At 35.9% G+C, this 17,378-nt stretch overlaps 1 protein-coding gene across 18 annotated transcripts in view; it reads left to right on the top strand.

The window, feature by feature from the left end:
• Nucleotides 1-17,378, top strand: part of BCAS3 (BCAS3 microtubule associated cell migration factor) — a 480,755-nt gene that overhangs the window by 171,909 nt on the left and 291,468 nt on the right. For all 18 annotated transcript variants that reach the window (XM_015247130.3, XM_015247132.3, XM_072940262.1 and 15 more), the window contains one exon: nucleotides 16,552-16,702. In XM_015247130.3, the coding sequence (XP_015102616.2) occupies nucleotides 16,552-16,702 (151 nt within the window). The remainder of the gene's footprint in view (nucleotides 1-16,551; nucleotides 16,703-17,378) is intronic.

Genomic DNA, 17,378 nt, shown 5'->3' with positions numbered 1-17,378 from the left:
TTCGGAAGTGTCTCCTTCCCATTAACTCACTGGTCCTTGGGGAGAGGTCGTCTTTGAGTCACAGCTGTAGGCATCTGAATTCCAGATTCTGCTTCTTCCAAGTGGAAGTATTTGATGAGACGCCGAGACCTGTAGAGGGGCCTCCAGTTTCTTGAACTTCATGTTTTAATGAAGTGCTTCAAAATAAGTGGTAGCATCACTTTTCTTTTTAACATCTGTATGATGCATTCTTTTTTACCATTCAGACACTCTGTTTATAGCCTTCATTTGATGGTTTATTGTAATTATTTACTTTTGTTGATCAGTAGTTTTCTTGATACAGACCACATCACAGCTGTAAATGCAAAGCAAGCACACATTTCAGCCTTATATAGTTTCACCTACTGAAGACAGTCAGTAATAATGTGATGTTTCTTGACTTCTCTTTCCACATCACTGTTTACTTGTGGATTGAAGTTTCCATTTGTATGTTTTAATTTTTGCCAAGAAAAATCAATCATGTGCACTGTAGCTCTGCTTTAAATTTTATGCCTCATATAACGCAGAGTATATATATGGTATATACATGTTAAATGGATATTTAACCTTCTAAGATAGCCTTCTTTTAGGCTATCTTAGTTTAGTACCTGGGTTTATCACTAGTTGTATGTACTTGCTTATTTTAGTTCAAATGAAGTTTTAATTTGTTGTTTTCAAATCTGTTGAAGTTTTCCTAGTGAATTTGTTTTCTTGTAAGCTATTTGATCATCCTTTTAAAAATATTACTATAACATTATACTAGTCTTCATATTCCAATACACCAAAATCATACATATTTAAAATATCTTCATGTCACTTCCTGTCATTTCTCAGAGAGAGCAGATGAGTTCTTTAGGAAAAGTAGATTGGAAAGAGAGGCATTATGATTAATACCATCATGAAAACAAGGGGCTTTCATTTCAGAAGCCCTAACTGAAGAAACCATCTACTAAGTAAAGGTAGCATAGTTTTTTTAATAGACTATTTTATAGAGCAGTTTTAGGTTTACAGCAAATATGAGAGGAAGTTCAGATAACATAGTTTTTGAGGAAAATAAAATTACCTGTGGAGTACCTTTTAAAACTCTTATATTGTATCTAAATTATACTTCATAATTTATTTAATACTATAAAAACTTAGGCAAGTCTCTTTAAATATTTTATCTTTTGTCTATTTCATTTGGAATATGCTACATTTTTTCCTCTCAAAGCTTTTCCATAAAATAAATGCCAGATAAGGTAGTTTGCAATTGAAGCTCAGCTGGTATTTCTTGTTTTGCTTTTTACTGTTCATGAAATATTTTGCATTTTCTGTATACTTTTAGCATGGACAAATTATATAGACTCCAAGTTTCAATAGTGTTGTTTTTAAATGGTTAATGAGACACGCCTCTAGAGGGCGATCTTTTCTAAACTTTCCTGTGATTGTAATCATGGCAGCCCTGGCATGAACCTGGTTGTACTGTGGATGTTGATGTCTTGTAAGATTTTATAATAACCTAGCTTCCTTTTTATTATGTATTCTATGATGTACTCCTCAAAGTCTTATTAGAAAATTGGACTTTTGAAATATATTACTATCAACTAATATCTATTTTTAGTACACCATCCAGGTATCTAGCTCCTATGAAAGAATTTAGGTAGTTGAATGGAGGCACAATTTTTAGTTAATTATTTGAGTAAATGGTTTGCATGTTCTAAAAATTGCTTTCTTTGTTTTTCTATTTATTGACCTATCTCTGTACTTTATGGGGCCAGAGCGATTAAACCATTACTGAGGCATCATTAGGGCTTAATCCTGCCTTTCTTTTCTGTTAACATTCATTGGAGTTTTACTGCTTTTGTTTGCCTGCCTCTTCAGTATAATTTTCATATCAAAGCAGTACATACATTTATTATAAAAGTCAAATAATGCCACAATTTTATAATGAAAAATTGCACTGTCTTGCCCCCACTGGTCCCCTTGCAGTGGCTTCTTCTTTCAAGTCTTCATAGTTGTTTTTCTTTCTTTTTTTTTTTTTTTCTCACCCCTTTCTGGGCATCACGTTAGTTGGATAATGGATCTCCTACACTGAGCTCCTTACTTTCCTTTCTCTCTCTGTGTGTTTTTGTCTTACTTTAAGAAAATGTCTCCAAGTTTATCTTCTAACCTTCTTTTTGCATTTTTACTTCTGCAATATGTTTTTAATATCCTTTTCTGTGAATGTTTCTTTTATCATCACATCCTTTTCTTATTTGATAGATGTGGAGTTGTTTCTCTCTTTAACAGTTATAATTTTTGAAGCACTTCTTTGCTCCTTGCATTATCATGTTTCCTCTGGGTTCCTTTTTCACTTTTCTTGTTGTTGTCATCATTATCTTTCATCCTAGAACTGTAGTTCTCATTCCTGTTTGTACATCACAATTTACATGGATAGATTATAAAAGCACTGAAGCTAAGGCCCTGTCCCAGCCTGATTAAACCAACATACTGACCCAAATGTCTACGAATCCTTGGCTGATCATTCTCATTTTTTATTTTATGTAAAAGTTTTATTATTAATTGTTTTCATTATTTCATTTTTATTCAGCTAATCAACAAACTCATACTAAAGAACCATCTGGAAGGTCTTTGAGCACGAGCAGCTCCTACCAGTTTATAGATCCAACTGGTCTATCAGTTTCATGAGCCCCAATCAGTAGTATTTGTAGATCTTTCCGCTGCGACTGGTCAATTTCCCCATAAAGGAATCCTCTGAAAAACTCTCTGGCAATACAGATTTAGAAGTTTAGTTTTCAGGGAGTTGAAGGAGTTACATTATTTTAGTCTAATGATTAGAATAACAACAAGAGGATTTGGCTTATCTATTTGCAAGATAAGTTTGCCTTACTTTTCCAGTAAGGAAGACAATTAAGTAAGAAAATTCTGGTCAGGTGCCATTGAAATATGTTTTTTTTTCACAGTTGGGTTTTAGAAAAATTGGGGAGGGAGAAGAGAGTAGGAATTATATTTCTTAGGATAATAATGAGCAGTGTCTGACTGAGTGACCCAAACACACAGATTTACAAATTATGAGACTACGGAGGAGCAGCCACAAGTAATCTTGAACTTAAAAATCTGAGCAGGAAGCAAAATTCTAACTGCTGGCTTATAGCTTGTAAACTCCAAAAGGATGAGGAGAGTGGGGTCACTGCTGTGCCAGGGTTACACATACTGAGTAACATAATAGGTTCTTAGCATAAAATGAGATTTAGAATTTGGAGGAGGATGAGAAAAGGAAAGGGATTTAAGGTTCATTGAAAGAGTTATTCACCTTGGATGATGTGTTTTTGCAGGTGAGAATACTGAAGCTAGAATGAGGCACAAGAGTGAAACCATTTGAGAATGAATAGCAAGGAACCGGTGTGGGCATTGTTGTTGGCAGCTTCGGAAGAGACAGGCCATTCCATTTTCAGTGTTCAGAATCATCCCTAGTAGGGAACGCTTAACAGACGTTCAGTGATGTTTCACTCTTGTCTAATGTGGAGTGGATTGAAATGTGTCTACATTTGATAGAATCGTGGATGAAAGAAAATATAAAATGATAGTATTGATCAGTAAATATGGTTTTCTGACAATGATTCAGCTGATTAAGAAAAAGAGTTCCTGCTAAGGCAGAGGAGTTACAGGGAAGGAGGTGGGGGCATCATTCTCAGGTGCACTGATATGGTCCTGCTGTCACTCTGCTTTGTGATTCTCACTCTCAGGGACTTTCTCTCAAAGGAGGTTTTGTGTAAACAGGTAAATTCATGGTTTTGCTTCTGGAAAAGTAAGTTTAGAAGACAAGGACTTGAACTTTTTATTAATGTTCATATGGTGTACTTTGACTTCTTTCTTTTCTCTCTTTCTCTCTCTCATAAACAATTCTCTTTCACAGACTGCTAATAATTTAGGGAGCTAAATTGGGTATGGGTTTCCTGTTTTCCTCTTGAGCAGAACATGTAAGCATATTTTGATAGAAAGATATTTAAATGTTTTTAAGCTGGAAATAAAATATATGTGAGTATAAAAGGTTTTATCTTCCCTGCTGTCAAAAATGCTGATTTGGCTCTTTTGCACAGTACTCCCATCTTTGTATGGTTGTTAAAATCTGTTACTCTTTCCCATCTGAAGGAAATGCATCTTTGACACTTCTCATGACCTGAGTCATGATGCTGAAATAGAGCCAGAAAATATTCTTAACAGTCATGAGTAAAAAGAAGGAAGACTTCCTTGGGGTGGGGGTGAGGGAGCGGGAAGGAGATTGTGGGGAGAAGAACATCTCTGCTCTTGCTGCTGCAAATTATGTCTTTTTTGATGATTAAGAAAATTGCTTAACATTTTATTAGTGTACTTGTTATTCAACAGAAAATACTTTTGATTCTGATATTTAATTTTTCCTGACGTTTGCAATGTTTAATGTATTGGAAAAAGACAAGTTCTACAAGCATTAAATCATTTTGGATCCTCCAAGCCTAAAAAAATAACACCTGACATCTTGCAGTTTATTCAGTATTTTATCTTGTTACAAAACAAGCCTCCATTCTTCCACATCTTATATGTTCAATAGTTTAAGTAATAGCATTGTATTTATTGAGTGATGCAGATAAGTTTCTGTATTGTTTTCTTCAACGGTGAAGTGCTTCTGTTTGCTCTTTTGACAGGATACAGAATTCATTGTGAGATAAGCATGGGAGATATGTGTGTAGAATATTTTCAAAAAAGCATTTCAGTGACGGTTCGATTATACTTTGGGGGAACTCATTTAATCCCAAATTTGGTCTAATAGATGCTAGATTATGGGGTATTTAATTCTGGGGCTTTTTCACTAGGGTTACTGAAAGTCTTCACTCCTGAGCACGGAGTCCTCAAACTCTATATAAGCTCAGTTCAGAATAGGGGTAATTTTGAGGGGGCTTAAATATGTTAGATTTAGAAATAACTTGAATCTTAAAGTAAAAGTCCCAAGATTCTTTTCTTTTATTCTTATTTATAGACAGAGTTTGCTTTCTTCTGTCTAGTGATTAATGTAGTCCGTTTACTGTTTTGTTTGATTTTTTGTCTTTGAAGCAGTTGCAAAGTACTGTTTAAAATGAATTAAAACTTATTGAAACTTCTTAAATATTGAGAGCACTAGCTCTTACAAATTTTCTTCATCCCAAATCTTGGAATTCTCTAAGAATAATAAACTAAGGTAATGAATTTCCCACTTATAGGGGGAGACTTTTAAAATTCATTTTATCAGTTTGTGTCGGCTGTGTGATTGAGCCTAAATTGTGGCACGAGCATAGTGGAGAGGAAATTTTCCAACAGCAGATTTCATTGCCTGTCCCCATACACGCTTCATCTCTGAAACTTTTTGGGCATTAAAATAAAAATTTCTTCTGTATATATTTTTGCATGTTACAAATGGTATTTCTGCCTCTTGATCTCTTCTCCCTTTCTGGGCTTATTTTTGCGTCCCAAGACCCTTTGTTTTCAAGACAGTCTTAATATCTTTTTGGAGCAGTGAAGACTGACCTTGTTCTGCATATAGTTTTAGCAGCAGTTACTTCCTTTGCCTTTTAATTTTCACGTATAAATTTTCTAAATTTATTGAGTTTTAGATTTAAGGAAATACTCAGATTTACATGTAATAGTCATGAGCGCAATAAGATAATAATTAGCTTGTGAAAATGTATTCAGACGAGAAAACTTAGCAAATTGTTTATTTGATTATTAACACATTTATATATTGATAAATATTTAGTAATTAATGCAGTTTCAAGCCTCCAGTGTGAAGTTTTAATTCTACTGACATCTAAAAAGCATTAGTGAACAAGATTACACTGTGTAGCACAGGGAAATATACACAAAATGTTATGATAAATCACAGAGAAAAAAATGTGACAATGAGTGTGTATATGTCCATGTATGACTGAAAAATTGTACTGAACACTGGAATTTGACACAACACTGTAAAATGATTATGAATCAATAAAAATGTAAAAAAAAAATAAAAAAAATAAAAAGCATTAGTGAGACGTTCCATGCAGCTGCTTTGTAGGTAGTATAAAGAGTGATGACAGTGTCATTAAAGACCTCAATCCCCATGTTGCAAAATCAAAAACAAAAACGATTATATTCTTGCTTTCAGGCCAGTTTTGCAGGGGATTTCTCTCATCTTTCTACCTTCCCAACCTTCCCCCGAGTACCTATAGTAGTATCTTTTGTGCTGTGAACTGTTTCCTTGAAAAAGCAACAAGTGTTTTTGCTTGAAGTACATAAAGGTTCGCAGTAGTTTTGCTTCACCGTCTGTCACTCTCAAAGAAAAGTCATAGGGAGAAACAAGTCAGTGCTTCTTCAGAACTGCCCTTGAACTCTTTTTGTCTTGAACTTTGTCACCTAAAGTGTCTGGTCGTTCTGTTAACAGCCTTTTAAAAAATATGTATATATTATTCATTTTGTTTTAATTGTGGGTTCTGCTCTCCTTGGCTCCTGTGAACAAGCTTCGCTTCCGCCCAGTTTGGTATGTGGGTCAGAAGGCACTGTTTCTCACCAGGGCGCTGCTGTTTCCTCTTCCTACTTGAGTAGATTGCAGATTATACTGGAATACGCCTGAGAAAAGGTCAGAAAGGAGGGTGAAAGTCCTGGAACTGCAGCTGGGAAGCTTGTCATTCTCATCTAGCGAAAGGGGAAAAAGGAGAAAGAAAAAGCGAGAGACTCCCATGTCGGCCCAAAACAACCCACATTCAGGAAATTCCCATTTGCACAGGGTACTTTTTATATATTCTGAAAGGACTTTATTTGGTTTTGATTAAATAATTATCGAGTGTTTGGCTGAGAAAGCTTTAATGTTAAATTAGATGGCAAGCGAGAGCCAAGCAATGTTTTTAACTTTTCAGAGCCCAGATTTCCAGTGAGTGTTTCAAAACAAGCTACCATTGTACTTTTTTTTTTTTTTTTGACAGAGTCTAGAAGTCGGGGGCTTTTCAACTACAGAGTTAACTTAGTTAAACTCATTGGTGTATTTTGGATTTTTATCCCTGTCATTTCCACAGCAGGATATTAAAAGCAGACCGAACAGTTTAGTCTTCTGTGGACAGCATGAAGCACCAAAAAAGCCCCATCAGAGCTCACTACCCAGTTTTTATTTTGGAAAGACATGATGTTGGGAATAGAACATCTACATGAGCTCTTAGACTAAGGAAGTTGTTGGAAGGAGGACAGTAATGGGCTATTTGGGAATACGGTTCTTCCTATAGGATGATCATCTCAGGAGAACTGGTTGTCACATCAGTGTTGGCTCTCAGTGTGTCTCATTAATCCAGTTTCAAAATGTAAGAGTTCAAAACACCAGCAGACCAAGGACGCTGCCTGGGAGGCTCATATCCTAGAACAGGAATGGATCTTGTGGACAGATGGGAGGAAAGGTGCTGATAACAGAATTGGACACTACTGTGGGAGTCTCATTTTTATAGGTTTCTGTTCTAAACCTTTGGAAAAATGGAGTGCTTAAAGTAAATAAAGTCCGTGTCCATGATAAGGGTCAAAAAGTGAGAAGATAATGCCGTGTTTTTCTTAGGTCACTGTCAACACTGCCTGGTGTCCTTTTGCTTTTTCGCAAATTAATCTTGACCATTTTTACATTTATTCCTAACCTCTAATGACAGTGTAAGACAGTGCTTCTTTATCCTCTACATTCTCTATTTGATCCACGTTATTTCATTGTATTTCTAACTTTCTTACACCTTCTGTTCCTAGACTCTTCCTTTGACCCCCCATTAGCAATAATCTGTACCTCTAGAAACCTGTAACAGAAGGTTTTCTCTTTCTCACTGATGAACTGTTTTAAGGTACTTTCTCACCTACATCTCTGACCCCTTGATTGCTTCATGTTATTTTAACTGCTCTTACTCCCCTTGATTCACAGTACGGTAGGGTAGGGAAATTTTTTAAAGGGTTGAGGGGAGGAAGCACAGAACTACATTTCTGTCTTATTTTTCCTCTTCTGTTTTGCATTTAAGAAGAAATGCATGAGTACCAACAGATACACTGATAATTAACTTTAATATTTAGCATAATCTGGAATGGTCAATAATTTCAGGATCTGGCGGCTTTAGAAATTTCTCGTAGCTGGCAGTTTGCCACATTCACATGTTCTCACATCACTGCTCAGAAGCTAAGAATACCAACCTGGCAGCTTCTGCAGGGAGGGTGAAGATAAAACAGAAAGGAGTCTAGCTTTGCAGCCACGTTACCTGGGAGTTGTGGCTGATGTCTTTTCCACAAATGTTCAAGTTTGTCAAAGCCCAGTAAATCTTGGAAAGTTTATTTTCCTTGTAGCATCTGTGTTTTATAATGGGTCTTTTAATTTGTTTTTACTTTGTCTGCGGGGATTTCTTTTGTCCGGAGTTTTCAGACTCTTGTCTTTTTTTTTTTTTTCCTGTGGAAGTGAGTCCGTTAATGATGGCTGGTTTGGGAATATGCCTCTGCCAAGCTGACCCGACAAGCCGTTCCTCCAGTGCAGCAACAAAGCCCATTGTCATTTTTCTCTCTTTACTTTTATCCTCAACTTGGTCCAATTTTCCTCTGTGTTTTTATAGTGTAGAGTATCTGGGGAAACGTACTTTGGGACAATGCATAAATGATAAGGTGGCATTTTGAAGTTAGCAGAATTTTTAGTAAACAGAAGTTATATCGTGTCAGTCTTACACACACACACACACACACACAGTGGTGCTCTGTGTTAATGTGGAGATTGAGAATTCCTTCCCCCAGTGTACCGGCAGGTATTCTTCATGCAAAAGGCAGAAGAGGGAAAAAAAAGAGAGAACACATGAGGTTGTTTTCATAATCCCTTTTTCAAAAATGCAAATTTGTACAAACAAACACAAAAAAGTCAGTGGTTAAACCCCAATGTGAACTGTTCTGGTTTAGTGCTTTGTATTGTGATATTAAAAGCAACAGTAACCATAAACAAATATACAACTGAAAACAAAACAAAACATTGTAGCTTTCAACATCAAAGGATGTTTTTAAAATTCTGATTTTTAAATGATCTTCTTTTCCCAAGTAGAATTCCTGCTTTAATTTATTGAGAAACCATTTTATTGGGACTTGGGATTTCCCCCCCTAAGAGAACTCCGTCTATCTTGGGGACTGGTAAACCTCTAAAGGATCAAAGCGCTAGTGGATTTGGTTAAAGACCCCAAAGCCTGAAGGCTTATGGAAGTTTATCTATATAGAGTAAGCCCAAAAAACTGGGATGAGAGTCTTAGAAGAGCTTATTTTCTCATGAGATTTTTGGGACTTCCTCTGTTTGGATGTGCCAGAAATACTGTGAGAATATCCATTCTCGTGGCATTTGTCACTTACAGGTCTTGTCTCAGCTGGAATTTGAAAGTATAATGGTGTGTGAAATATCATATGAAGGCCACTACTAAAATTACAACTAAACAACCCTTACTGTTTTCATTGTATTCATACAATAAAGAGAAAAATATGGTAAAGAATGGTCAGTGAAGGTGACATTCAGAATTTATGTAATGAGTGACCTTCACGGATCTCAGAAATTTTTAATTAAAACATTTTTTTTAATTAAAGTATAGTCAGTTACAATGTGTCAGTTTCTGGTGTACAGCATAATGTCCCAGTCATGCATATGTATACATATATTCGTTTTCATATTCTTTTTCATTAAAGGTTGTTACAAGATACTGAATATAGTTCCCTGTGCTATACAGAAGAATTTTTTTAAATCTATTTTTATATACAGTGGTTAACCTTTGTAAATCTCAAATCCCCAAATTTATTCCTTCCCATCCCCTTTCACTGAGAAATTTTTTATTTTAATAGTACTATCATGCATATGCCTAAAAGGTGGAGCAAAGAAACAGTGTTGCTATCCTTCTCTGTCCCAAGGGGAATTGAAACAAAAACAGAGGGACAGACTTCATCCCCATCCAAGGCTTAGGAAGTTTCTTCTGCTGAACCTCATTATATTAAGAAGCTTCAGGCTTAATGAAAAATCCTGGCTCAGAAATTTAGGCTTGATACAACAGTAAGGAAGTTACGGTTCCTTTTTAATCTATTAAAAAGTTCTTATTCTATTCTTAAAGTTACCAAGTCTAGGCTCCTGGCTGAGTCAACCTGAGACTAAGCAGAATAGTGAAAGCCAAGGATTTCAGCATCAGGCAATCTTCTAAAGTACTTTGAGTCCCCTCCAAAATTAATCTTTTTCCTATAGATCATAGAGCTGTATTTTCCTATACTTCCTGGATATGCAAAAGAATCTATTTCCGTCTTCTTTCAGCACACCTGTCCTGAGTTGTCAGTGATTAGTAGGACGCTGCTCTGGCTCTGGAGGAGTCTTCAGTTTTCCTGGAGGATAAATCTGAAGGTTTGTTAGAGTCTAGTCACATTTTGAAAGGAGATCCATGACACAAAGGAGGAGATGGTGAAAATCATGTTTAACTGAAGACTTTGAACAATTGAAAAGGGAAGAAAGGGTCATGGTATTATTCTCGTGTATTTGAGTCAGTGTGAACTTGTATTTTTAAATTTGGTATTATTTATTTTTTCATTTTAATTACAGTGTATTTGGTCTACAGTGTTGTATTAATTTCTGGTGTATGGCATAGTGATTCAGTTTTATATATATATATTTTATATATTTTTTTCATATTCTTTTTCATTATAGGCTAGTACAAGGTCTAAATGTAGTTCCCTGTGCTATACAGTAGGACCTTATTGTTTACATGGTTTCGTGGAGATTTTTCCTGTGGTTCCCCCTGCCCAGGATCTCTGTCAGAGTTCAGTAGGTATTCCGTGAGAATTGTTCCACGTGTAGATGTATTTTTGAAGTATCTGTGGGAGAGGGTCCGCTCCCGTGTCCTTCCATTCTGCCGTCTTGAAGCCGCTCCTAAGTTTGGTGTTTTTCATGTGTATTTTTACACATAGATCATTATGTGTCCCCAGACGAAATTCCTGTCTAAGCTAGTTCTCTCATTTTACTAATTTCTGGTACAATTGTTCACACATCTCTCATCTTGTCCTTAATTTTTTTTAGAAAATTAGATGTAGGAAGATGCAAGTTCCTTCCTCTATATTCAAAATCTACATATTGTTGTCCCTTTAAAACAACAACAGTAAAGACATCTCCTTTTTGTTCCTGAGACACTCTGCAGATACCCATATTAGCATGTGTTCTCCCACTGAATTCTTTAGAGTCATGTGGTGTTTCTATCTTACTATGTTATGGACTCATGAGAAGTCCCCTGGGCTTATTCCTCCAGGAGTAGAACAGGGCCTCGTACCAATAAGGCTCAAAGAGGGTGGAGTGAAAGAGAGAATGTTGAATGAAGCCTTTCCTTGGTTCTTACAGTATCTCATCTTTTGAGTGTTTTCTTTTCAGCCGCAAAGTCCTTGAGTCTGTGCTCTGTGTCCATTATCTGTGAATGTTCCCTTCACTTGCCCCTTTCCCTCTGACTGTCTCACTATCTTCAGTAGTGAAACTGCCCTTTTGAAGATGCCCAGAGTCAGCGGTTTTCTCTCTGAGTTTGCCTTTCTGAACCTTGTCTTTGTTGAGCATTTAATTAACAGGTTTATTCTTTCATAAAAGCTATTTTGATTAATTGCCTGCCACATAGTAAAATGTTAGGACTGACACTGCCCCTCCTCTTAAGAACACAAAATCTACCCAGCTTGCTTAACTTTTTCAGGTGGGCTGGGTTTTAGAGGCACATCAGGAACGCAGCACCAGGAACAGAAGCTCAGAAACTCTAGGGTGTTGAAGACAATACAGTAGCAGGCTGAGAGGGATGGGTATGAGGTACCTTGTATGCTACCCTGGGGTGGTACTTTATCCTGGTGAGCCAGCCAAGGGCTTTAAGTCATGGATAACTACACCACAAGATGTGGAGCTTCTCAGTGATTCTAGACAGCTCATCCTACCAATGAATTTCAGTGCACAATCTGTAGTCTTCCCGTGCTGGAGAGTTTAGGCACCTAAGTTCCTACTCGTCTGCCTCAATTGAATTGTTCCTGAAACCGAGATCACTTTGTATTCAAACTGCTGTGTGTTCCAGTTCTGTCCTCTGGTTAGAGATGTCTCACTGTGGCTTGCCTGGGTGGCATCTCTCTACACCTCTGCCCTTCATGTTGCCCTTCATCCTCGGAGTATTTCTCCTCCCCAGCACTTACCCATCTTTTACCCGTCTTTCAAAGCCTAGTTCATGTCCCATCTGCTCCATGATCTCTTTTCCAAATAATTGATCCCATGTGTACTTATCTTTAGTACTAGGCAATTAGCACTTAATTAGTCCTGTTTCATGCATTCTAGACTGTAAGCTTTGTGACAACGAAGAATGCAGTCTGCACAGCATGTAATCTTAAGCTAAGGCACTCAACAAATATTTGACTGCTAGTTTTGAAATGTGTGTGTTAAACACAGTCCTTGAATTTCATTAGCTTGTGACATATTTCATGTCGCGGTCTCATTTCAAATCTAAAATAATATTACTGTAGTTGTCAAATGGTGAATCTTGCAACTGTTTACATTTATATTGGCCTTAAGGGTATCATAATAAATCACTTTGAATGACTTAACCCTAGAGTCATTTTTCTGTTATTCTCTCACAAATATAAAATATTGTAATTGGATTCCGCTCTTCATTTTGCCTATAAACTTTGTGTTGTGCGAGTGTAGATATTATTGTATAATTTATTAACAGCCTAAAGAATCTTGTGCATATTCTGAATGCTGTTATTTTATTATCCCTTCCATAGGTGTGGGTGTCTTCAATTAATTTTAATGTGGAATCTGATTTAGAAATTGGGGGTATAGAGAGAAATATTTATTTTGTTTGTATGCATTTCTTATCTTTTTTTTCTTGTTTTGCTAAAAAGATGTTTTTAATTGTTTAACTTGATAATTCCATAGATTTTTGTCCAAGAAAGATGTCACAATTGGTTAAGCCATTATCCCAATTCTGAAGACACCTTCATCTTGTAATGATTTTTTTAAAGGGAGCTTCTTACTTTCCCCTACCTCTGAAGCTATCATTAGATATGCTGTGGTGGTTCTCCCTCTATAGTGAATCCATGCCATTTTGAGAGTGAATGTCTTTTAGTATATCTTTTAGAAATAAGATTTTAATTAAGACCTTGAGGGGGTATTCTTTTGTTTTCTACATAAATTTGTCTTAATTCAAATTAGTAAAAAGAATTATGTGTGTTTGTTTATTGTCAGTATTATGTATACAATACCATATTTATTGCTAACCTAATAACTGGGGCAGGTACTTTTTATAAATAGAGAAGACTAATGATTTGAAAATAACATTGGCTCAATAAAGTATTTTGTGTATGGAAGAGTTGTTGAATTATAAACATTAGACTCTTTTTATAGCATTGAAAATGTGATAAATTTTTATAAAGTTTCTATGTAAGTACATGAATTACTTAGAATCACTATAAAAACACAGTAAACAGCAACAAAAAAAAGGGATGTTGGTTAAAAGACACATGAATCAGTGGAACAGAATCCAGGAATAGACCCACACATATATGGTCAATTGATTTTTGACATTGATGGGAAGGCAATTCAGTGGAGAAAGGATCATCTTTTAAATAAATGATGATGAAGCAAGTGGACATCTATTTTTAAAGCAATGAAGACAATAAACTTCAACTCATATCTCACTCCATATACAAAAATTAACTAAAAATTAATCACACTCTGCTCTTGCCACTTCTGATCAGTATTGTACTGGAATTGGTAACCAAGGCTATTAGGCAATAAAAGAAATAGAAGTTCACCTGGATTGGAAAGGCAGAAGTAAAACTCTCTTCTTTGTGGATAACGTGATTGTGTACCTAGAAAATCCCAGGGAATCCACAAGAAACTATTAGAGCTAAGATATGAGTTCAGAAAGGATGTAGGATACAAGATCAATGTATAGTCTAGTGACAAGGGACTTATCCTGAGAATATAATTAACTCTTACAACTGAACAACAACAAAAAAGACAACTCAATTTTGGGCCAAAATTTTGGATACACATTTCTCCAGAGAAGGTACACAAATTACTAAAATGCACATGAGAAAGATGTTTAACATCATTAGTCATGAGAGAAATGCAAATCAAAATTGTGATGAGATAACTCATCACACCCACTACAATTGATAAAGTATAAACGATCAGCAATAACAAATGTTGCTAAGGATATGGAGAATTTAGAGCCCTCAATACATTGGTGCAGCCACAGTTTGGAAGTTCCTCAAAAGGTTAAAAATAGACCCAGCAATTCCACTCCTAGGTGTACATACCCCAAAAGATTGAAAATACTAGTCCTTGTAACACTTGTGGACTAATGTTCAGAGAAGCATTATTCATAGTAGTCTGAAAGTTAAAACAACCCAAGTATTCATCAGCTGATGAATGGATAAATAAAATGTGTTATATTCATACAACAGAATATTATTCAGCTATGAAAAGGAATGAACTATTGCTACATGGCATAACATGGATGAAACTTGAAAACATAATAAGTGAAAGAAGCAGTCACAAAAGGCCACATTGTGTGATCCCACTCATATGAAATATCCAGAATAGGCAAATCCGTAGAAACAGAAGGGATCTCTGGTTGTCAAAGACTGATGGGTAGGGCAAAGGAAGAATGACTGCTCATGGGCAGGGCTTTCTTTTGGGGTGATGAAAATAGTCTGAAATTAGATAGTGATCACAGTTGTACTGCTCTTTAGAATATACTAAACACCACAGAATTATATACTTTAATAGGGTGAATTTCATGGTATGTGAATTATATCTTGCAAAAATGTGAAGTCAATTTTTAAAATGGGCCAAAGCTTTGAACAGGCACTTTACCAAAGAAGATATATGGGTAGTAAATAAGTACATGAACAACAAGGTAAACATTTTTGACCATTAGAGACATCCAAATAGAAGCCAGTATAGCTAAAATTAAAAAAAAAAAAGAAAGAAACAAAATTCGGGTGAAGATGTGGAAGAACCGGAATGATCATACTTTGCTCGTGGGAATGTGAAATGAATCAGCCACTCTGTCAAACTAGTTGGCATTTTCTCTGCTTAATTTTTTTCCCCGAGTTTTAATAGGTAAAATTGTTACAGTTTGACTGCAGGTATACAATATATTGCATGTGAATATATATATACACAATATACTGCACATTTTTTTAGTTTACACGTACGTACTGATCATTGTTTCTAAGAACAGATTAGAGCTTTAGCTTTTTAAACTTACATAGTTATCAAAGGAATAATGCCAACTGCAAAATAAGAATCAACAGAATACAGTGATCCATTCACAAAGGACAGTCAAATGTGCTTACATGTATTCAAGAAATCAATCATCTGAGTTATAAATAATTAGTAGTTCATTTGTATCCTTTGTTTAAGATTCCCCATTTTCTCAACTTTAAACATACCATTATTATGTCCATGCAAACATTCATTTACTATGATCATCAATTCCATTCCTAGTTTATCTATTTTAAAATAGCAGCTTTATTCACGATAACCCAGAGCTGGAAACAACCCAGATTTCGTTTTGCCAATGACGGGGTAAACAAACTTCCTTCTATACAATGGGGTCATACTCAGAAGTAAGAAAGAAAGAGTTGATGCATGCAGGAAAATGTAGAGTGGTCGAATCTCAGATGCTTACTGGCAAGTGAAAGAAGCAAGATTCAATGAGCTACATACGGTATGATTTCATTTATAAGAGATTCTAGAAAGTACACACCTGTGGAGGGGGAGAAAAGCTAAGTGCACAAGCGGAGTTGGTTTACCGGTGAGATGAGAATAATCGCTCTCACTGCAGATCAGATTTTATTTCACAGAATTTGTTTTACGTGGTTGTCACTGAGCCATAATGACTAACTTTTATTTTTGATATTAATGCTCACCATAAAATAAAGGGGAATGTATTGAGTTGTGCCTTTTAATTTTACGGTGGGGAGTGGTATCTTCTGGGAGGCAGGCAGTGTTTTTGACTGTGACTTTGGTCAGTCTCATCCTGTGTCTCTATGGATACACATCCTTATGACTCATGTTTCTTCTGCTCTCTGAGCACAGTGTTGCCAGGGCTGGAATATTCTCCCCACTTACTCTCAGACTTTTTTAGGGAATCGTTCCGTGCTTCTTGTAGGCTAATTTAGATCTTTCCATTTTGTTTTCTCTGACTATCCTGTATTTCTTCATAACACCATAAAATCATAATTAAATTTTATACTAATTATTTGTATAACCATTTAACATCTATCCAGTTCTGTACCTTTCAGTCCTCCATCCTTAAAAGCTAAAGTCTCTATTTATAATCAAAGCACAGTTGTTGTTACCAGTGTTCTTTGTTTTTGTTTTTGTTTTTGTTTTCCCCATCCATATAACCATGATTCTTTTAGAACCAATTCTGCCTTTGGTAACTTTCTTAAAAGATCAGTGGAGTCAGTGCGAACCCTATCAAAGAAAGAAACTTCGTTTGGTGATGCTTTGCTTTATTTTTCTCTTTGTAGGGAAACTCAACAGCCAAGACTCCTACAATAATTTTGCCAACAACAACCCTGGCAACCCTCGGCTCTCCCCTCTCCCCAGCTTGATGGTTTTGATGCCTCTTGCACAGATCAAGCAGCCAGTGACACTGGGGACCATCACCAAAAGAACAGGGTAAGGCCTCAAGCTTGATGTCTTTTTAGTAGCAGCTTTAGAGTGTTGAATATGTAAAAAATAAAGTGTACTTTTTCTTTGGGTGGTTTTGATTATGTTCTTCATTTCCAGCCCACACGAGACTTAATGGCAGCAGATTAAGTACAAAGTGGAGAACATGCGCAATCATATTCATACACAACCATGTACACGCACATTCAGAGAGAGAGAAAAAAAAAACAAAGCAGTGACAAGTTGTGAAAACTAGTACTGACTAATAAAAACCAGAGCCATCTACTCAGTCTTATAGTTGTTGCCTTGTGGCTTTGTCTGAGAGTAGTACACTTTCATTTTCTTGCTTTTGTGGACATTATCTGGATATATAATGGCCCCCAAATTTTGACGGACAGAAATACTAAGGAGAGAACTTTATATGACAGCCATGTTTCTAATATAGTTAAAAAAAATCAACTGTATCGAGGTACAGTTTACATACATATACTAGTCTATCATGATTCTATCATCATTAATGTCAGGGCAATGTGATGTTGTGGATGGTTTTCAAAAGCCAGGGTCCCAGGCGTTACTTAGATTGGTCACAATAATATCCTTAAAGACTTGATAAAGCACTTGATATCTTTGTGCTTATTTTAGGTTATTTAAAATTTTTTAAAAATTCTTACCTATTAGGATTATA

This window comes from Vicugna pacos, chromosome 16 (genome assembly GCF_048564905.1).
Source record: "Vicugna pacos chromosome 16, VicPac4, whole genome shotgun sequence".
Classification (NCBI taxonomy): Eukaryota; Metazoa; Chordata; class Mammalia; order Artiodactyla; family Camelidae; genus Vicugna; species Vicugna pacos.
This window is presented reverse-complemented; position numbering and strand designations above follow the sequence as displayed.